The sequence below is a fragment of the Rhagoletis pomonella genome, unplaced genomic scaffold, assembly GCF_013731165.1.
Source record: "Rhagoletis pomonella isolate Grant_MI unplaced genomic scaffold, Rhpom_1.0 Rhpom_scaffold_00008, whole genome shotgun sequence".
Lineage (NCBI taxonomy): Eukaryota > Metazoa > Arthropoda > Insecta > Diptera > Tephritidae > Rhagoletis > Rhagoletis pomonella.
In genome coordinates, this window is record NW_023458562.1 from 43,178,817 (window position 1) to 43,203,019 (window position 24,203).

Below are 24,203 nucleotides of genomic sequence, written 5' to 3' on the forward strand. Positions count from 1 at the left end.
ACGTCGATAATTATGTCCAGGTCTCGTTAGCAAAACATATCCTTAAGAAAGGTGTAGCACGAGACAGCTTGAAAAAATCTGAAAAAGAACATTTTGAGAAATAAAAAAAAGTTATTTATTTTTAATTTTTTAATTTTAATTTACACTTGTATATAGTAGATCCAGATCATATATTAAGTTATTTTGCAAACAGCGATGATATAATGTGTTTCGTCAATTCAATGCTCTTAAGCTGGTACACAGAATTGTTGATTAAGAGTTTTAAAACAGGTTATCACTGGTGATTTTTGTCATAAAATAGAATAAAACTTTGGAATGTTATTAACCCCTACTAAGTGCTCGTCTCTCCATGATGCATTAGTTCGCTGTTTGTAAAGAATCCCTACAACATTTTCTTTTGTCAGAACTAATCTTAACACATCGCTGCTAAAAGCCCCAGATCTAAGTTTTGTAAAGGCCGGGCAGAGGCACAAAAAATGTCCCGCCATCTCATCCTCTTTAAGGCAGAATGGGCAAATAAGGCTGTCGTGTATGCCTATCACAGTCGGATGTTTATGCTACTAAACTTTGCCAGTCAACCGTCCGACAAGTTGTCTGTAGTACCATCTGCTGGGCGAAATATTCACCCAGTTTCTCATGAGGGGTCCATAGCCGATCCCGATTGGCCTGGCAACAAGAGTAAACAAGTTTGTTAGGGTTGCCAACATACTTAATTAGTCGAGACTTGCGTGCCGGGCTTGTTTTGAAGTAGTTAGAGGGCTGGCCAATGCCTTGCATCTTGGCAGTCACTAAGGATACGTAAACTCCTGCTTCTCTATCTACTATTTTCCACATTGAAAAAGCATTCAAGTCTAAATCTCTGCTTCCAGCAATTGCCGCATCACTCCGTATTATACCTTACTAGTACCCATTTCCTTAAAGTCCACAGGTGGCATAAAGGACCACGCCGAAGCTTTAGGTGTTAGTGAAAGGACACTTTAATGACATTTTCTATTCTACCGAAAAATGTTGTCTTCTCTGCGCACAACTACAAAGAAGAGGGCAATGAAAAGGCAATATTCCTTGTAGAAAAGAAAACGCCATAAGACAAAGTCGTTCCCGTAAGCAGCGGTAACACCATTTCGAGTGTCATCGATATGTTCCCAGAGAACATCGGGACAGGCAGAAAGACGCAATGTCACTAGACTCATACTTTTCCACCTCCAAACAGCAGATTTAAGTACTTCCACATCTATTTTGCGAACCGCTTCCACCTCCTCTTCTGAAAAAATTAATCCAAACTTACGCCATCGTCGTTAGCCCTTGTAATCGGGTTGTCCGACTCCGACTCTGAAGGAGAGAGAAGAGGCAAAGACACTCCCCTCTTCTCAAGGATGTTCTCCTTTGCGTTAACGCTGGAGAATTGTCTCATGGTCGGGCTGTCCAGAATCCACGACACTGCTGCAAGTGCGGATGGATTTCCATTCGTGTGGGTACCACCCGGCGTACAATTCTAAAGTTTATCCATAAATCCATGGTTTGACAGTTTAACCTAACTGCCAAAGCGCAGTTTAGCCTCGCTGTCAAGGTGGCCCGCGTTTCAGAGGATATTCTTCCCGTCATCCTCCTGATTTCCGAGATGCACAAATGTCATTCGGGACACTCGCACCAATGAAATACTCTTATACTCCTCAAATAATTCGATACGTTTAATACTTTTTAAATGGTAAAAAAAAACTTTACAAATACATATGTATGTATATCTCTTTAGATCAGTAATAGTTATAGAATTGCTCATACAATTATAATGCCATTAAAATATGGATATACATATCGGACCAGTTGCAAAACCGCCTAAATCGCCATTGCGACAAAAATGAGATTTGCTAACCCTGAACTCCAGGCATCTAGATTTATGCATAAGAATCGTAAAATCGTTATTAAAACAACAGATTTATAAAATAATAGCTAGAGAAAATACCGCCTATCAAGGCAATGCCTTCAAAGAAAAACCGTTTAATCGCTCTCCTGTAAAATTTGAGTGCCGTAATATAGGCGGTTTTGCAATTGGTCGATGGGCGGTTTTGCAAAACATCGACGATATGTATGTATTTATATTAGACCGCGTAAAAAAAAGAATTCTGCAATGCGACCGGGATAAGACCCAGATTTTGGCATTTGGTATAGTAATGATCCTCCTTGAATCTGCCCTCTCTAGGACAGTTTTAAGAGGTCCCGCATCGAGCATTTAGTTTTCCCATAGGAATTACGCATACGAAAATGAGTGCTTTCCTTTTGAGGTCAATCTAATTTTCTACGATCAATTGAAACGGTCTGAACTGTAAGAATACATTGATTACATGCCATTTAAGTATTATGCAGGCACAGATTCCTTAAATTCCAAAAAAAAAGAAATGGTATACACCTGATTTGACCCAAATAGGACAAGGGATTAAGAAAGGATAATTTAGGAATTTAAATAATCTTACAGTTGTGAGCGTTTTCATTGATCATAGAAAATTACATTGACCTCAAAAAGAAAAAACTCATTTTCTTACGTGTAATTCCTATGGGAAAAGTAAATGCTCGACGCAGGACCTCTTACAATTGTCCTAGAGGGGAGAGATTCATGGAGGATTATTACTACAGAAAATGCTAAAATTTGAGTCTTACTCCGGTCGCATTGCAGTTTTTTTTTATTTTTTTGACGTGGTCTAATGTACTTACATCATAGGTGTTTAATGCTCGTAAATTTATTCCTCATAAATCTTCATCACGAATAATGATTTCTAATCTGATATAAGGCGATTAAGCGATATTGTTAAGTGTGCAGGAGAAGTGTTTCACAGCAAAACGGCTAGGAAATACATACTACAAAGACATACATATATTATATTGAGCTTATTGTTAATTATTATTGAATTGATGTTTATGGTTTTGTGATCTATCACAGAAGGGATAAAAACATTTTAAAATCTGATAAGCACAAAATGCAAACAGGAAAATTGTACATGGTCATTATTTTGCAAATTGTACGTAATAAAGAATCTGTAAATTGTTCTGCCGTCACAAATTAAAGACAAAACTGTTTACTTTTTGCTGATGAAGTTGAACGAATAATAGAGCGCTAAGACGCAGGTATATGATCATTGAAGTCAAACGCCATGAAATGATTTATGCCACTTTCAAAACAACGGGCTCATATATGGGGAATTCTTTAAAAAATTTGTTTAAGATATGAAGGCTTTGACTTCGCTTGTCTTACCACATTAAAAATTCATTATCTTTTGTTAAGCTAATCGTATCGTATCCATTTTACAATTTCATAGGATTTAATTGTACAAATTATACAGTAAAAATGGTATAAAAATGAGCCCATCTCGCTGGAAGGGTACTCTTCCTGGTTTCATTTAGCTGACGGATTTAGGAAAATCCTCTGTCCAAAACATGCAAAATAATGATGGCAGAAAATTCACAAACAAAAAATTTAGGTTTTTCTCGTCCAACAAAAAAGTATTCTTGAGTTTTTTCGAAAAAATTAAGATCATCGATGTAAATTGCGAATAATGTCTACACCCGTCGTTCCAATATGGCGGCGATTCCACATCTCTTTAACCTATTCAATAATAACACAGTTCAACAAAATTTTACCACCTGAGTAAAACACACTCGTTTTTGGTAGATTTCTTGGCGCTGAATCCAAATCTGACGTGCTAGAGCAATTTTGCGGCCAGATTTGGCTTCAGCACCAGTAAATCCACCAGAAACGATATGTTTTGCTCAGGTGGTAAAATTTTGTTTGCAAGCATGAGTGATCATTGCTAACATCGAAGTACTGCACATTAAAACTGATACATCTCGAGAAATAAAATTCGAATCGCACAAAACCAAAGACCGTAAATTGCAGTTATTTTTTTTTTTTCAACAGTTAAACTTGGCCAGATATTTTTTAAGTCCGAAATAAATGTCTTTCCGGATAGTAAACAAACCGCTTAAATTAAATATAAAAAAAATTGGTACCAAATGAAAGAGGGCTTTAATAGCCTTTAGACAGAAATAACGAACGAAGGTTACCACTTCTATTTATATTTTTTTTATAATTTAATACAAAAGAAATGCATATACCTGATCCAAGGTTTGTTTTATGGTAATTATAAAACATTTTTCGTTTAAATATTTTTCAATCGCTGGCTTTTCTCATTTAAACATTTCAATTTTAAAGCTGTTTTCGTCCTCTTTCAGTTGATACCAAACTTGTTTAATTTGGATAAGCAGTTTGTTTATTATCAGGAAAAGACTTTAATTTTCTACTTAAAAATATCTGGCCAAGTTTAACTGTTGAAAAAAGTAACTGTTATTTACGGTCCCTGCACAAAACGAAAATGAAATTTAAAGGGGAAGAGTAAACAAATTTATTGTTCTCATAATATAACCTCAAATATCGGCAAAAACCGTCTTTTTAGCACTTTTAGGTTATGATCAGGGCACGGATGTTTAGGACCTAAAACCCTATAAAAAAGGCAAAATAAAATGACGAAATAGGCTGGAAAAGGCAAAATAAAATAGCAAAAAAGGCAGGAAAAGGCACTAGGTATCGCAAAAAAGGCAAAAAAGGCAAAACAAAATAGCGAAAAAGGCAGGAAAAGGCACTAGGTATTGCAAAAAAAGCAAAATATGGCACTAAAAAAAGACAGAAAATACGAAGAACAATCAAAAAATACATACATTTATTTTAGAAAAGTTTATATTACAAGTAAAAAGAGAAAAACTATGAACTAGTTTCATTACATGAAAAATTTGTACTTTGAATCTTTGACTATTTTATCCTTTCGAGTTTCTAACTCATAAAACTTTAATCTATATAGTTGTAGTAACATTGAACCACAAGATGCATTTTGAAGTTTTCTGGCAGCATTTTCATTCGATTTTCGCGAAGAAAAGCCTTGAATGTATTAAATGTGCGCTCGACGTAAGTTGATACAAGTGGAGCCCAATTTAAATATGGAACGTTTGAAACGTTCATATTATCAGCAAGAAGGGCGTTTTCCTCGCCCTGTACAATTTTATCCACACCCCTTATTGTCTCCAAGCCTACGTTAGCTGAGAAAACGGCTTTGAATTTTTCCAACACCAATTTGGCTAGAGGTCCCTGCGCTTCTATAAGCTGCATGGGCATGTGTATATTTTTTAATCTTTAAAAAAAAATTGTAAATGCTATAATCAGTTTTTTAAAGGTAGAAAAGGCAAAAAAATGCAAATATCTTAAAATAGGCAAAAAAAGGCAAATATCTTAAAAAAGGCAAAAAAAGGCAACTTCAAATGTGTATATATGGAATCAGGGAAAGCTAAATCGTGGACATTCTTAATCGAATATACTCTATCTCTTTAGCAGAAAAAAGGCAATTTCCATAAAATCCGTTCCCTGGTTATGATATTTCAAAACCCTGACATGCTAGAGCAGATTTGTATTCAGCACCAGACAATCTACAAGAAACGATGGGATTTACTCAAGTAGTTGAAAAAGGCAAAATTTGCCGAACTGTGTAATCAAAACTATTTATAGACCTTACAAAAAATCTTCAGAGTTTTGCTAATTTCATTGTACTAAATGTAAAAACATTTTGTTTCCAAAGTTGAAAACATGGCTCGGCGTTAGAAAATGTTCGTCAAATAAAGTTATTGAATGAAACGCATGCATGTTTACAGAGGTTTAAGAAATTAATTATATATTGTTGGTGTTACCGACAGGATAGGAGTATGATAAACAAACCGGTTTCGGCCTTGTGCCATGTTCTGTGCAATTTTTTGTTCTGAATAGTGTCCGTCACTATTTATAGCCGTGCTAAATCGTCGGCGGATTCTATTTTTTAGTTCATCCAGTAGTTATTGTTCTGTGTGTACATCCTCAGGTAGATGAAAGATGTAAGCAGCTGACTTCTAAGTATACATCCTCAGGTAGATCGGAGTCAACGTTAAGTAATTAAATGACATATTACTGTGAAATGTATTGCCTTAATTCCTTTCACAATTAAACTTAATAAAAGTCGATAATGCATTGACTAAAAACCTACGACTTTGAATTACTCACAGTCTTTAGTAATAAAGCGCTGGTAGAAAGGCGAAACCAAAAACCTTAATTGCTTAGAGTGCAAAGTTGCTCCATTATTTTTAACAGACTTCCAAAAAAGGAGGAGGTTATCAGTTCGTCGGAATATATTTTATTTTTTTTTTGTATGTATGTTACCGCCATAACTTTGGACCACGTCAACCACACTAATCTGGTTTAGATCCGATCATTGAATCATGAAATATATATACATATATATTGTATATATTTATATGGGACCTGATTTCGGGTTTTTTTTTGCTAAAAATTATTTGTTTATTTTACGGGAGAAGAAAGAACTTCGTTTAGCTATTTTCTTCAAGTATTTCGCATATCTTTGAATACAATAGTTTGCGTATAACGCATACGAATAAGAAGGATTTGATGTTTATTAAAAGATTTCGTACTACAAAATTTGGTTATGCGGTGCATTTCTTTAAATACAAAAGAGAAAAACTAAAACAAGTAACTTAATCCTTTCCGAAACGATGCATTTTTAAAATCCCTCGTTTCCTATATCAAAAAATGAGCTTTAGTAAAAAGTGGACTTACCAACTTTTCACTCTAATCCAGCGATATAGTGCCTTTCCATGCGAATGATCTTATCTTAATTGACTACCCATAAGCTTTAGTAAATTGGTTAAGAGAAATTGAAAAGTAGCGCAAGATTACGTTTCCACTTAAGTATCCAAACGCCTTGTTGTAAAATTACATTAAAGTACGTTAACAAATCGACAAGTAAAACGACAACAAAAATTCCACACGTTAATGAGGGTGCACGGCAGGTTCGGACGGCATGTTACGCCGGCTAATCCGACTATCAGACAAAGTAATGATAATCATTATCATAACTTCTCTCCAGACAACTCGTGTTGGGTATCACTACGTCATTGTAAAATGGTGCTTCTCTGGGTGCTGCTTGCACCGATAACGGCTAAAATACGGCTCTTTGTTCGCTTTTAAGAATTGAATACTGAAATTATATTTAACTTTTGCAGTGAAATGCCACAGAAAAAGTGTTATGAATTTTAAAATCTATAAATCAATACTTTATAAGTGCTGTATTAAGAGGCAAATTTGTATGCAGTAAGTATGTACATTAGGACGTCTAAAAAAAAAGCTGCTTCTCCCTAAGTGGGTCATATAATTTGGTATTTGGCCAATGACACTGGTTTACAGCAAAAATGTTCAATGGATGCCACTATTCAATCCCCATATAGAATTGCTCGCTGATTTCGGAAATCGAGTTGATTTTTTATTCTACGGAAACGTTTTCGAGATATTTTCAATTTACCGTTATTCAGCTTAAAACAAAAAGTGGTTCCACTTAATAACGTATATCTTACGAACTAAATCAACAATCTTAATATGAAATACAGCAAATGAAAGCTAACAAAATTCTCCATTAACCAGGCATACAACACTTTTCAATAGGTCTAATCGTTTCTGACAAATTAATTAATCATTCCAGATTTTTTGTTTTTTTGATGGAAATATTAAACAAATCAAACTTTAACAGGAGGAAATAAAAAAAAAAACAGATTCTGTTTGAATTTTTTGCATATGTGTTAAAGCCTGTTCTGTTACAAAAAAAATAAGTTCAAATGAAAATGTGCAAAGATTTCTTGTATTAAAAATGAGCAGGAAATAATGTTACCCATAAGCCATATACAGCTGAGTTACTTGATTTTTTTTTTAATAGAACAGGCTTTAAGACAAATGCAAAAAATTTACACAAAATCTGATATTTTAAAATTTTCATCCTATTTAAGTTAGATTTTTTTTTTTTCATCAAAGTATAAAAAAACTGGAATGATTAATTAATTTATAAGAAACTATCAGTCCTAAGATATACGTGATTAGGTGAAACCACTCTTTGTTTTAAGCTGAATAACCGTAAATTGAATATATCTCGAAAACTAATCCATGAATAAAAATTAACTCGATTTTCGGAATCAGCGGGCGATTCTACGTGGTGAATGGATAGGGGCATCCGTGGACAAAAAAAAAACATAAAGTTGTCATCCAGTGTGATCATTCAACACATCGGTTTAAGCCAGTAGCGCAAAGAAAGTTTCTTTTTCAGTTGTTTTACAGTTCCCCGCCTTAAACGACAATTCAAAAAAATTCGAGCAAAAACAATGTTTGCTTTTATTTATTTTCAGTGTCATTTTTCGTTCACTGAAGATGGCACAACGCCGAAACCGGTTTGTCTGCAAACAAAACTTGACAAGGGAGGACGGATATTCGTTCCAAAATAAATCATCACCCTGTCGGAAAAATCAACCAACACCAACATAAAAAAATTATATTGCAGCATGATTCTCTCACGACACTTGAAGCTTAACTTAGAAATCAAAAATCTATAGTTCTCAAAGTTTCTATGTGAAGTTGTTTTTTGTGTAACTACGTATGTATGTGCATTAGGGTGGTCCAAAAATGCATGTGAAAAAGTAAAATCGGGATTTTTATGCTCTCAGCCCATAGGAATGTTCTATACCGAAAAAATATACGCTTATCTTTTTCATTTTCAAATCAAAAAATATTTAGGTGTCGCTCAAAGCGCCCAAGGTTTTCCATATATTTTATATGGGGAAAAAACAACTTTTCGTAGAAATGGTACAGAATAGTTAAAAATCAAAATTCTTCTACCAGAAAACTCTGCTTATCTGCAGGAGATTCCCAATAATAATGCTCTAATTGTTTGTTTAACCATTTTTTCGTCGCAACTATAATTTGTAGGTCCGCCTTAAACCCACAAAAACCTCGAAAAATGCAATGGGGCGGCCAATAAAAAATCTTTAATATTAAAAAGTAGTTAAATAAACAATTGGGTATTATTATTGAAAGCCTCCTGAAGAGAACCAGAGTTTTCCGATCGAAAATATTGACTTTCAAGAATTCTATAACATTTCTACGAAAAATTTTATTTTTCCCATATCAACATGCAAAACTTTGAGCGCTTTGAGTGAACTAGAGAAATTTTTTGATTTCAAAATAAAAAAATAGGGATATACTTTTTTCGATATAGAACATTCGTAGGGGGTGAGAGCATTACAATTCCGAATTCACTGTTTTTGGACCACCCTAACGTGCATGCGTTGCATATTTGCCAGATACATATATGTACGGTGACCATATTTATGAGAGCCGAATGCGGGACAAAAAATAATTTTGCAAATTAGTTCCACAACAGCTTACAGATCTTAAAGCCTTCTTCAATGATCCTAGATGTATTAGCCCTGAAACAGTATCCTTATAGTAACATAACGAATTTGTCGGATAGTTTTCTCGAGATTTTCACCCCGTAAAATTTGTTAAAAAAATTCGTTAAATTTTGGAACAATAAAGTGCAATTTTAAGTTGCTAAAGCTTACCAATAATTTTTGGCAATTTTTTTTTTTTTTTTTTATGACGGTGTTACGCATTTTTTTCATACAAAGTAAGTATGTTCGACCTGTTTTTTTTAAAGAGAAGCAAATCAGCAGCACTTTCCACTCGCACTTTATAATACTCAATTTTCTTGAGTTACAAAACTGCAAACCAAATTATTTTCTAAAGATTCTAATTAAAAAGTTTGTAATCTTGGTGAAACCTTGAAGAATTAATTTTTATAGTCTTTTGCACAGAGTTGAAAATTTGGTGTTATTTATGTGGTGTTTGTTAGAAATAGAGCTTTTCTTTCATAAAATAAATAATAAACATTAAATAAACTAAGGAAAAATTGCCAAAAATTACTAAAATGTCGAGTCCTAATTTCTATTTTAGTCACTGTATATATTCCTCGATTCGATTGCCAAGCATTCAGATTAGAAAATAATAACTTATTTTTGGTTGTTTGTGTTTCCGACAGGGTAGGAGTATGATGTATTGTGGAACGATTTTCCGTCATCCCTTGTCAAATTTGGTTTGCAGACAAACGGGTTTCGGGTTTCGTTCGAAAAATGGCACGGAAGATGGCACAACACCGAAATCGGTTCGTCTCCAAACCAAATTTGACGGAAAATCGTTCCACAAATAATAACTGTTTATGGAGAAAATTGACATAATATATGTAACCGCATCACTTAAAACTCGTTCATAGGCATGCCATTTTAAAGAGCTGTTAAGGCGTCGAAATACCGAACACGGGACAAATACAGGACATTAAAAGAAATACAGAACATTTGGCGTCCCGTATAAAATAAATAAATTACCAGGACAATAGGTCAAAAAAGAGGACTGTCCCGTATAATGCAGGACGTACCGTACATATATGTACCATTTTCAAGTCAAGTCTAAGCCTTTTATAAACGAGCCTTAACTTAAGAATCTAAAATCCAAAGGTTCTTAGTTAAGTTTTACTTAACCGACACATATGTAGTTTCTCATATAAAAGGTTGGTCAAAATATGAGGTTAATTAAAGTTACGTGAATAAGGAAATTTCATGGGACTGCCTTTACTGGGTTCCTGAAGCTTAAACTATTAATCAACATTACTACTTTCACGTTCTTCTGAACTCCGTGAAAGAATAAGAAAAACACAATCCGAATTATGGAAGCATTAGATGCAGATTCTTCACCAGGACAATGCGCCGGCTCATTCCGCATTATCCTTGTTTCTAGCTAAGTACAGAAATTCAGTGTTAGACCCTCCGCGACTTCAATCTGCTTACTAAGCTGAAATCCGAAATAAAATCGGAAAAATCTTTATAGTTTAGACATTTTTTTGTAAAATTAAGGCAGAACTCTATTTAAAGAGGGCAAAATCTAGTTTGCTTTTGGTGAAGCATTAGGTATGAAGGGTGTAATTTTAACCCAAAGTCACCATACAATTTTTTTTTTAGGTTTTTTTTCGCAGGCGTTCTGGTTCATGGAGTCAATCAGGTACCAACTTAACTTGAATTTTCTAAAAGCAGTGGAAAGACAACACAACCAGGGCCGCCGCTGGCAGTTTGTGCGCCCGCGTGCAATACGGATTATGCCGCCCTATGACTACATATTATGCTGAGTTTTATTAAAAAAAGGTTTTTTTTTTAATTTTTTCCATCATGGAAGGTACAAATAAAAAAAATTTAAATGAATACAAACATTTATTTTGATTAGGTACTTAGAGATATTTTTTTATTTAAGTGTAAAAGTAAAATAATACATATGTATATTACAAAAGCTTAACTCTTCTTGCCTTTATATTTGAGAAATCTTCTATCAACTTTCTTGTATCCAAGCTGTCTAAAATTTCACGTTCAATTGAAACTATAGCTAAATTACTAAGTCTGTGTTGAACCATTGTTGATCTTAAATAGTTTTTAATAATTTTTAATTTTGAAAATGATCTTTCACCAGATGCAACTGAAACCGGTAGTGTAAGTAATATTCTTAGCGCTATTGCTGTGTTCGGAAACGTTGAAATTAAGTCATTGGTAAAAAGATATTGTAATATGGTTAGTGGATCATTAGACTGGTTTTCTACAAAATGCAACTTTAATGATTTGATTTCATTAAACAGATCAATACCGTCAATGTCTGAGTCACTACTTTAATCATCTTTAAGCTTCAGATTCAAATCTTTACAGTGTTTCATTAACTCATCATTGGACTAATTAAATAAATTAACGCTAAAAAAGCCAAATACGTCGGTATATGTTTGTAGCTCCTCGAATCTATCCTTCAAAGAAATTATTGTCTGATCTAAGATTCTAAAAAAAAACTCTACTCTATATTTGATTTTGGGATCTACTAAAACTTCATCAGTGTGTTCATATTGAAATTGAATTGGTTTTTTTCTTGGACGAATGGTATTTATAGGAGGGAAATCTGTGTCAACATTGAGTTCGTGAGCCACTTTGGAAGATTCTGCTAAAACAATTTCAAAGTGTTCATCCGTGCGATATTCTGTAAACTTATCAATCAATTTACTTACTAAATTTATGCAGATTTGAGTATTCATTGTGGGGCTCTGCATCATTTTGCTCAAAGCATTTATTTCGTTCAAGATATCGAACCAAATTACTACCGAGCAAATAAATCTATAATTTTGAATATTTAAAGCAAGCGAATGAGCTTTGTGAGATGTAATACAATCCCATTCCGACGAATTATTAGATATTTCTAGCAAAGCGTCAAATATTTTTTCGAGATGATACCGTAATGGCTTAACTGCATCGATTCTGCTAGACCATCGCGTAGCACTTAAAGCTTTTAATTTTAAATCTGGCAAATGTTTGCAAATAATCGACCACCTTTTTGTAGATGATGAAAAGAAAACGTAAATTTCTTGAATTATATTAAAGAAATTCATAGTTTCGTGGGTAATGTTTGCTGCATCGTTCACTACCAAATTAAGACTATGGGCTGAGCATGGGACATAAAATGCGCGGTTATTTATTTCCAAAATTTTTTTTTGTAGTCCATTGTGTTTTCCACGCATATTAGAACCGTTATCATAACCTTGACCACGTAAGTTTTGAATGTTGAGATTTAATTGTGAAAATAAATCCAAAACAAAATTGAATAGACCTTCACCGGTGGAGCTGGTGATCGGACAGAAACCAACGAAATTTTCACATATCTCAACATTATTGGTTTTGTGATTTAAAAAAACATGCCTTAGTACAACTGTTATTTGCTCTGTGTGACTTACATCTGGTGTACAATCCAATATAATGGAGAAATATTTTGATTCTCTCACTTCGTTTAATATATATTTTTTTATAGTCGCCGCTAGCATATCAATTATTTCATTCTGAATTTGATCTCCTAAATAGTGAGTCATATGACTTGAATCTGATTTCGAGGATTGAATTCTGTCAATATGTTCCCGCATAACTGTATCAAAGGATGCTATCATTTCAATTGCTTTTAGAAAATTACCATTATTATGTTCATATAATGTTTTTGACGACCCCCGGAAAGCCAGACACTGTCTGGATAAAAACTTGATAACTGCTATAATTCTTTCTAATACATCACACCATTGTTTTTTTTTCGATTCTAATAGTCGCAGTTGCATTTGATTTACAGTAGTTTTATTTTTTAACATATTTTTTTAATTGTACCCACGATTTCACATTTTCACTGTGGTAAGCACTTGTTTCATGTCTTTTAAGGGTTAATGATAAATGCTGCCAATCAGAAAACCCGTTCAAAGCAGACAAACTACTAACAGATTTACCAAATATTTTACAACAAAAACAATAGACTGAATCTTTTGAAGTGGAGTAAACAAGCCATTCTCTTTTAATTTTTTCTCCATTGGCCAGATTTCTATAATAGTAATTGTCTGTGAATTTTCTTCCATCGTCATTCATAGGAAAATTGCTGCTTGACACCTGTATGGGACCACGACTAACCAAAATATTTACAATTTCATTAGTCATACTGGCAGGCCACAAACCGGGATCATCACTACAATCTAAATTGCTACATATTACTAATGATGGCGCTACATTTCTCACAGGTTCTTCAGTTGTTTTACTGGACTCTCCTGTTTGCTCAGATACGTCCATGGCTTCTTGATTTATAGATGTGCCTGATAAAGCAACGGCAACATTTTCTTCACTCTCCGTTTCCTTATTTGCTGGCCTGCTTAAAAATTTCACTAAAGAACCCGCCAATTTTTCTTTCTGTTCCTCCTTTTCTCGTTTTTGCTGTCGAAATTTTGCTCCTGAAAATTTTTTCCTTTTCTGCGGTTTCTGAAATTATTTCTTAACATTAAGGGCCATAGTAAATAAGCGTGGGTAAGTACTTACCATAGTCGCGATTACTTTGCACTTCTGTTTTGCACTGGCAGGTGATACTTTTGATTATAATCACGTTAAGTTTAACTATCAATAATTATTCCTTTTCCCACTTCAGACGAACTATTGACAAAATAATTGCAATTTAATGTGCGATCGTTGCTGTTTATCCATCATGCCAATTACGTACAAGTAGTATGCACAAATATCTAGCTAACCTACAAACTGAGAAATAAACTCACAGGGGATTTCCCTAACTAAATATTGCTGACTACTTCTTGTAAAAATGTCAAACGATCAGCTGTTTGGCAATTTACATCCCTGCAGGAACAGTGACACTCATTTCATGCAACATTTGTATCAGCACGTTAAGAGCAGTGTGAAAAAAAAGATGCAAGGGTTCACTAATTTCGAGTAGGAGTGTGAATGTGTTTGTGGGGAAATTGACAGATTTCACATTTTTTACTAGAAGGCAATCCCTTAGCTTTACGTGTGGCTTTCTCACTGAGAGCGGATTTTTATATTTTGACACGTTTTACTAGTTTGGTCAGAAAAGTAAAGGATCACAGCTAGTAGATATTTATTTAAGGCTGTGTAACGCTGCGTGGCTTTGAGCAATTTCGCTGATACCGATGTTGGCGCTACTGAGTGGCTATTTATTATGACAATGGCTTTAAATCAGTGATGCTCACACGCATACAATGATATTTTGCGCTTGTGTTAGAATATGAGAGAACTCTCTCGTACACCCGAAAAAATTAGCCAACTACATTTTTTCAAATCAGTTAAGCACGGTTTAATTATATATCCAAATTTTTGTAAACGATAATATTATATTAATAGTGATATGTACTATGAAAAATGTATGAATAAATAGTACCAACAATTTTCTTAAAAAAAAGACCAGGTACTCATGATGCTTGTTGTATAAATATAACACTGGATTCCTGCATTTCATTTCGTTTCATTTCGTTTCATTTCATTTTATTTTATGTTATTTATTTTATTTTATTTTATTTGAATTTATTTTATTTCATTTTATTTTATTTTATGTTATTTTATTTTATTTTATTTTAAGATTTATTTATTCGGAATATGTATCCATGTACATATCTATACGAAAATTTGTTGTTATGTATTAGAAAGCACATATGTGCAAAATTTTACAACATCGGAATGGTAATTCAGTGACTATAGTCTCTATATTATTTTATTTTATGTTATTTAATTTATTTTATTTTATTTTATGTTATTTACATACATATATTTGCGAGGTTTCGCTGAACAGTCGTCAAACAACTGATTACAAAACATACATATGTACCTTCTTCTCGCAGTGCATAGAGAGTGCTTGCCTTGTACGTGTGCGCTTATCGGTGTGAGAGCAATAAAACTCTCCGCACATGTGCTAGCTTTTGAGCGTCGCTGCTTTAAATAATATGTGATGAATCGCTCGATTTGCCGCCCCCCTTCGACGTGCCGCCCGCGTGCAGTGCACGCCTTGCACGCCCGGTTACGGCGGCCCTGAACACAACCTACTATTCACAACAGAACCCTATTCAACGAACATAAGCTTATTAAAGTCCGTTGAAAATTGTAAATTTGATGACCGGTGTTTTGACACAGCATTCAGATTTTCAGTTTTCTGATTATAACTTAAGACTTTGTTGGTGTATTTGAAATGCTGCTAATGCCAAAATAATTTTTCCGACCTGTTCTACCTCCTCTAGTACATGACATAAAAAGTACATTTGTAATTGATGGAAATGTCCAGAATTCGTAAACACTGTTAAATGTCGAAAATAAGATTCAATAAAATTGGCCTACAGAGCCATCTACCGCAGAGATAATAAAAAACAAACTTCAAGAATGAATTCCTCGTATCAAAACGTCTTGTATGAGTATTTTCTAAGAATATTTTTCAAGAACTTAACCTAATTAAACAATAAATTGTGTGCAAGGATTCAATTTGAGGATATCTTCCTTATTTGATGTAAACTCGAAAAAAGCCATTGGCTTAGTATTATTGACATCTAAAACTATCACTTGCATTTGGTTTTACTCAATACCGATTTGAGCTGCCGCACAGTGTTAAGTATTTATATGTATGTCATTAATCGTTGCTTGTGGTTATCAATTGAAGGGTATAATGAGTTTTTCTTACTGTGTTACAGATGTTTGGTGCAGATAAAACTTGTGATTACTGTTTTGGTTTATTGCTTTGCTAAAAACGCAGGTACAATAAATTTTATTGCTTTCGGGTGGTAAGACCCAGAAACTGTACAGGTGAATCACTGCGGTGTTTTTTTTTTTTTAATATTAAATATTTATTCGCCCTTACGTACAACCAAACAACACCTTAATTTAAAACAGCCATAAAAGAATTTTCTGTGTTAATTTATGGGACTTAACACTGCCGTGTAGAGCCAATTTGTAAACTTTTTCTCCACCATTAATCTCAACGTAAGTTTACTATCCAAAACAACTCCAATATATTCTGTCGAAATTTCCGGGGCGAATGAAGTATTTCCTAATTTCGTGGGTGATAAGATCAGTCTTGTAAGTCATCTTATACGGGTTATCGTAAAGTAACACTCTCTTTATCTAATTTTAAATCTCCTCCAGTGTCATCTACCGGAAATGTCATCAGCGTGAGGTAGCCATAAACACAATTTCGGCTGTGTTGACTATATCACTTTGTTAAAATAGATTTATTAGATATATTATAAAATAAGATATGAAATACTGCTTTTATTAGGAAATTGCTGCAAATAAACAAGAAATGTACATATATGCTGCGCCTGGAAATTGAAAATATGAATAAACTAAGACGCCCCCGCTCTCAAAGTATTCAACTTGGAGCCCGCTGGTGGTAGCAGAGAAAGAGGGAGGTCCCACACGGCGATGGAAAGACCAGGTGAAGAAGGAGTTGGCTTCACTTGGCATTCCCAATTGGCGTCAGTTGGCACAAGAAGAGAAACGACTGGCGTGCTTTGTTGAACCCGGCGAAAATCGCTTAGGCGGTTACAGCGCCAAATAAGAAGAACAAGAATGTATGATTGTGCAATCAAGTTTTCTATTAAATTGACTTAGACGACTTTTGCTTTTGGGCCCAAATGTGCACCAAATTCTGCTGACAAAACTATGTAGTTTTTTTAGATTTTGATCCTCCTCTTTAATAATTTTTAACCGACTACAAAAAAAGGAGAAGGTTATCAATTCGTTGGAATATTTTATTTTTTTTGTATGTTACCGCATAACTTTAGACCGCGTTAACCGATTTCTATAATTCTTTTTTTTTTCAAAGGAGGCGGTTCCTCAGAGATGGTCCCGTCCTAAATTAGTTTAGATCCGATCATGAAGAAATCAACGATAATCTTAAATTTTTATATGAGAATTGAAGATGGCTTTGTTTTTAGCTTAAGAATTACTTGTTTTTTTGAAAATATATTGCTTTCTAACTATTTCAGTAAAATTTTAGACTGAAAGTGTTTCAACACAAAATTTTGTTTTTAGAGTTTTCGGTTACTCATTGTAAACACATACAAACATACTATATTTTTATTAATTAACTAATGAATGCGTTTGAAAGAGCAACAAACATTTCCAGTTAATTTTATGCTTTTTTTCTAAGCAGTATATTTTATCGAATTTAAAAATGCATTCATTAAGCGATAAATCGGCGCACAAGTTCGGTCGGCTCTACTCGTAATTCGACTATTAACAATAATTAGTTAGAATTTAATGCAATATTAAAACGTATTCGCTTTTGTTACAGTGACCGAAAAATCTTGAGCCCAATTTTAATTATAATAAATTATTTAAAAGCTGTATATACATGATTAACACATTCAGTATTCGCAAATAAGTAATCAGAGTTCAAAAAACTTGTATGACTTTAATTTAAAGTGAAATTTTTTTCGTAAATAATTATTTGTTTATTCTTTTATTATTTTCCAGTCAGTCATATATTTGCGTTAAAATTGGATTTCGTTAATTAACGAATATTGTATAAGCTGAAGTACTAAGACGGGATAATTAATAACACATGTGTTTTAAAGTATGCATGCATGTGTGCATTTATGCAGCAAAAAGTCCCTAAGATGCATATTTGTTAAAACATTTTTTAAGCCCGTGGGTGCAGTAAAATAAAGTGATGTCAGTAATTGTTTGCATTCCATTTCAATATACATAAATGTAGGAAAATTTGCAATCACAGTTTATAAGCAACTCACACGATGTTTTAAACAAATTAGTTAGAGCTTATACAGTAATACATTCGTAAAATAAGGCAGTTTAGGAATTTTATTAATTCTTCAAATTTAAAAAACGAACCGTATATCTTTCCAAAGAAAGGAAATGCTAATACGAAGCAAAAGTGAAGATAACTTGTGGTCTTTTTATAGAAGATGGTGAAAGACGTGGGGCGGCAGTTGTCTGCGGCTAGCCCTGTCTCAATCCTATATGCTGCCGGGCTACTGCAGCATTTTCCAGGCGAAAGTATTGGCCATAAAGACGACGGTGGAGTTATTGAACAGCTATCTAGTAAATATTTATGTATATCGACAGCTGGCCTGCAATGTGGCAAAGTACATCTGTACTGGGTTGCGGGTTCCCATTTCCCTCCAAACGATTAAACGGGAGGTCGACCTGTCCATGGTCCGGAAAGTGCAGTAGGAGTGGAAAGCTCATGAAGTTTCCCCTATACTTCAAGAGGCTACTGGTGGATGTTGAAACGGGACATTGCCTGCTTGCATGTCACGCACTTAAACTGGATCTGACCAATGATAAGTTCTGTAGAGGATACAGAACGAAGCAGGAGACATTGGAGCATGATGAGATGAAATGAGTATCGCAAGCGCGCTAGACTCGCTGTCAATCGATACTTGTTGAAAAACTCATACGAGGTAAATATCTACAGCAATCGTTTACCATACAAAATACATTGGGCGACAAGAGAAAAGCGTCTCGATGCATTGCGCCACATTTTTATATGCAAATAATTGCTACTAGAACGTACAACAATATAAGCCCAAAACGCGATTTTAAAGCCATTGGGATGTCAGTAATATTTAAAAAAAAAAATTTAGTAACTTTTATAAAAAACATTTTTGGCCAAATAAAAAATAAAGATGGGAAGAAATCACCATCATTATCAACTGTTTAAAATATGAGCAGAATCGGTATTACCAATCGCGAGAAAACAATTAAAGTCTAAAAAAATTCGAAAAATGATAATAGCTAAAATTTCCAAAATAATTCGAATTTCAAAAAAATGTGAAACTTGTATTTTTCTTTTATCATTTTAAGCATAAACAGATAATTGCATAAAAAAAGCTCGACCTTCGAAAAAATGGTGGCCCACTTCACAAATTTTTTCTTAATATTTTTGTTATTTTATGGCCTTATAACAATTATATTCAACAATTTTTATTGAGCTTGAGGCCGTTTTTTAATTAAAAGCTTATTGTGGAAAAGCAACAATAATTTGAAAAAATGGTAGAAGTGATTGCTATTCCGGAAATCACCACATTTCCTCATCAGACTTCTTTCAGTAGGATTCGAACCGACGATCCCACTGACTCAGCCAGTTCCCTACGCATCGTAAAATAATTTAAAGGTGAGTGACACAAAAGCACACGGCTCCGGAGATTTGCCCATATACATATCGATGGTCGTCTGCGATAACGATACAATTCAAAATTCGAAAAACAAAAGCTCTTTTTACTGATAAGTGGCTCATGTCTCTAGTCTAATCTATGTCGAATCGTTACCACTTACCACAGTAATCCTTACTAATTACTTTAATAAGAATTAGACATGGATTAGGGACGTAAGTCACCTAACAGTAGGAAGGGATTTAATTTTTTGAATTTTGAATTGTATCGTTATTGCAGAGGATCATCGATATATAGATTACTTGTTTTATTTTCACAAATTATTCGAATAACGAAGAAAATAATATACCCATCGTTCTAATAATTTTTCTTTGAATAAACCCCATCCATTATTTATTATTTACGAATAACGAGAACAAAAAGTTATTTGTCACTGGAATAAATTTTGCCCAACTCTGTTCGTATGTAATACTTATGTATGTACACGAGGGTGGTCCACAAAAGAAGCAAAGTCTGAATTTTAATGCTCTCACCCTCTAGGATTGTTCTATACCGAAAGAAATTATAACCTTATTTTTAATTTTGAAATGAAGAAATATTTAGAGGTGGCTCAAAGTTTGTAATACATTTTATATGGGGGAAAAAAACACAAAAAAAATGCAATGGAGAGACTCATTAAAGTTCGCAAATTAGGTAGAATTTGAAAATTCAATTTTCCATCCCGTATGGAATATCAGCTGTAAGAAAGGACCAGAAACAATCAGCTGATTGCTATTTGATCAGTGAACCTACCTCAGCAGGGTTACATGAAAAAATCATTCAATTAGCACTTAGTTAACCACTAATCGAGGAATTAAGAATGGAGGTTTTATATGGTAAATCGAGTTCATTTAGTGCCTTAATCGAGAAAGCTTGGCTAATTGTCCGATTAGCGGCCTATCTGAATATAGTACTTTAACTATAATCGTAACTACAACAAAATTGGAACTGATTTGCAAAACTAACCAAATCCAAAAGGAAAAATTTAATACATTATGCAAAAAATTAGTATGATTTCACACCTTCCTTGCATCGTGTATACTATCCAAACTACAATCAATCTATATATATATATGTAAATGAAATGTTTTCCGTATGACGGCGATGCCTGACCAAACCGCTGAACCGATTTCAATTCTGTAAAAAGCACATTTTTAAACCTTCTGTGTAGAAGGTTTTTAGATTTAAAAGAATTTGAAACTATTTGTTGTTGTTGCCGAAAAATTAAGAATGCTGAGACGTCACGATTTCACAATTTCATAGAGTTTTCTGTACATTGAATGTCACTAAATTACTAAACGGCTAGCCCGATTTGGTTCATATTTGGCACATATGTCAGCACCTTGAAGGGAAATATTTCGACTAAAAATTTAATCGCTAGGTGGCGCTGGGGTCGGGATATTCCTAAAAACTGCATTTTTTGCCAATCTGGCTCATATTTAGAATACAATTTAGCCAATTGAAAAGAAATATTTAGACTTAAAACTTACGCGATAGGTGACCCTGTGGCCGAGATATCCCCAAAAATTATTTTACGCTAAGAGAAGGATAGATATCTACTATATATTTGTGGAAGTATGTATGTATGTATATATGTGGCAGGTTGCAGCCTAAACGGATGGACAGAGTCGAACGAAATTTTGACAGAGTATTTCTATGACACCTGCGCCTATAATAGGGAGAAAAAATTGGGATTACACAAGGGGGCGTGGCACCTCCCATAGGCGTCAAATTTTTTATCAGCTATAACTTGGAAACCATAAGCCCCACGAACTTGAAATTTGGTATGCACGCACAGCTACGGTAGGCGTTTATAGTAAGGTGTATATGAATGAGTTTATAAAAGTGGGCGTGACACATCCCGTACGGGTGAAATTTTTTATCAGCTATAACTTCGGAACCATAAGCCCCACGAACTTGAAATTTGGTATGCAGGTAAAGATATAATAAACGCTTATAAAAAGATATACACATATAAATAAGTTTGTAAAAGGCGTGCAAAATGTATCAGCTACAAATTCAAAACCATATGTCACATGAAATTGAAATTTGGTATGCAGACATATAAAATAATATGAATGAATATGAATAAAGTATATATATGTAAGTGTGTTTGTAAAAAGGAGATAAATATGTTTTCAACTATTAGACCACTCAGGTATTTAAAGCTGTGTTGTTTGAAACCTTACAGTCTTTAGACCATTTTGAAATGCTGTCAAACGAAACATGTTCGTGTATAATGAATAAAACTACTGAAATAAGCATTCTACCGGAAAAGTGCAGCTATACTAAAACTTCTTAGCGAATAGGAAGCTAAACGGAATGTACTATAGTAGACTAAGTGTAATTTAAAAATTCGATCGTTTCCTTAATTCAGCTAATATTAATAATGGAACAAGATTTTTAGTACAGAAAGTGATGATCGATATACATATATTAGTTGAAGTACGATAAAGCTAAAAGTATGGCTCATAAGGATGCCTTAATTTAAACAGAAAGAAAATAGTTTTCCTCCTCTAATTTATGCTGAGCTGAATAATTGTATTACTGTTTTATATTTTGATTTGTTTATCCCGAACGACTTCGGGTGCTCCGCAAGCGGTATATAAAAGTATATATTTAAATAAAAATATTTTAGGATTTTTCTCAACCTTTTTGATTCACGGAGTCAGTGTTTATCAACTTAACTTAAATTTCCTAAAAGCAGTGGAAAGATACAACCTTCCGCTTTGCGACGAACATACGATTATCAAAGTCCGTAAAAAATGTACCAATTTATGACGGGTGTTTTGACTCAACATCACGATTTTCAGTTTTTTAACCATACCTTTAGATTTTGGAAATATGTACATATATTAAAAATTCTACTAGTGCCAAAATACTTTTTTAGGTCTGTTCTACTACTCTGACATAAAAAGTATATATAAACATTTTTTGTAGCACCGTAAAATTAGTTTCAGTGCAGCAGAATACATATGTTTTCTCCTATGAATAATATTCTTTTTGGAGTTAGATACTTTTGCAGCTAAACGCATCACGTGCAGTCAATTTTCTTCCGTTAATTAATTCCTCTTTCAATGTTCTTCCAAAATATTGCACTAAAAATTACGTACAAAGACTATATTTCATCCATCAGATTATTTACATTATTTTTTTTTTATCGAAAAGTCGGATTTTTTAATTTTCAACTTTTTTAATTCTCTCCAGTTCGTCCGAGTTTTTATTTACCGCTTGCTTGCTAACTACGAACTATGGGAAGTGTTACGTTAAACTCGTGTACAAATATGACAAACTGCATGCAATATTTTTCAATGAAGCGGAAATCTCGTGCAATTATGCAATACCAAAACCAGCAATATGCATTCAACAACATACGCACTATCTATTTTTACCTGGTGCATCTCATTTTGATTGCAAACTCAAACGAAAACTCCAAATATTAAGAAAGAAGATAGAAGCATAAGAAACACAAATGATTGTAATGGAGTAAGAAACTAAAATAAAAACAAGTAAAGAAGTATAAGTTCGGGCGAAACCGAACTTTATATACCCGGCGCAGGTATCAAATATGGTCGTTTCAACTTTCTCTGAACTACGTTTGCATGATAAGTAGGGGTGTTTAATCGATTTCAAACGATTTCGATACTATGCAGAGTTAGACTTAATTATATATATAATTGAACAAAGTTAGGCACAAATCGATAAAGTGGTTACCGAAATACACCTTTGTAGTCATAAAGTGGGCGGTTCCACGCCCAATTCCTCACAGTCTATAGTAGTCTTATTTATTATTAGGGGATTGTTGTAACTATTAACTTGGAAAAAATTAGCGGCCTCAGTTATTGAAATATCGGAGTTTTCGGGTGTAATTTTAGTCCGATTTGAATAATTTTCAACAGATTTGTTTTCCGTACAAAGGTTATTAAGTGCACCGATTATGGTAGAAATTGATAAATCGGTTACCGAGATACACATGTGTGGTCATAAGTGGGCGGCGCCACGTCCATTATCCAAAATTTATAATATTCTAATTTTCTGTTAAGTAGTTATTGCAATCATCGATTTTAAGTGAATTCGCTCCAGTAGTTACCGATTTATCGCATGTTTCATGTTTCTGTAAATTACCGTGATATGGCAGGGCGTAGTTATTTCCCGATTTCAAAGATTTTCAACAGGTTTCTTAGCTAGACCCTACCCAAGCCTCGTACCGAGTTTGGTAAGGATTGGTGAAGCAGCTACAGCATTTCCCATTTTCCAAAAATTTTATAATAATATTATTTTTTACCACAATTGTACTTCACATACTAATTTTCAACAATTTGCATCTAATATTTACTGAAATGTCGCAGTTTTTGCATTTTTCGAAAATACCGTTATATGGAAAGTGTGCGTGGTTACAGTCCGATTTCGCCCATTTTCAATACCAACCTACCTTGGACAACCTACATACCAAATTTCGTTGAGACATCTCAATTTTTACTCGAGTTATCGTGTATACGGACAGACGGACGGATGGACAGACAGACATGGCTTAATCGACATCTCTGATCATTTATGTATACATTTGTCCATATCTATCTCGAATCGTTTTGGCTGTTACAAACAACCGTTATGCGAACAAAGTTAATATACCCTTGTACACAATTGCGCTCGGGTATAATAAAAGCTTTAGCAATTTATAAGACACAGCACGTATCGGCTGAAACGCACGTGACTAACATTATTTATTGACAAACTGAGAGT

At 33.9% G+C, this 24,203-nt stretch overlaps 1 protein-coding gene across 1 annotated transcript in view; it reads right to left on the reverse strand.

Annotated features, from left to right (window-relative positions):
- Position 1: 1 nt before the first annotated feature.
- Positions 2-24,203, reverse strand: part of LOC118744903 (arginyl-tRNA--protein transferase 1) — an 80,355-nt gene continuing 56,153 nt past the window's right edge. The window contains exon 9 of the mRNA XM_036478329.1: positions 2-78. Coding sequence (XP_036334222.1) covers positions 43-78 — 36 coding nt within the window. The 3' untranslated portion in view covers positions 2-42. The remainder of the gene's footprint in view (positions 79-24,203) is intronic.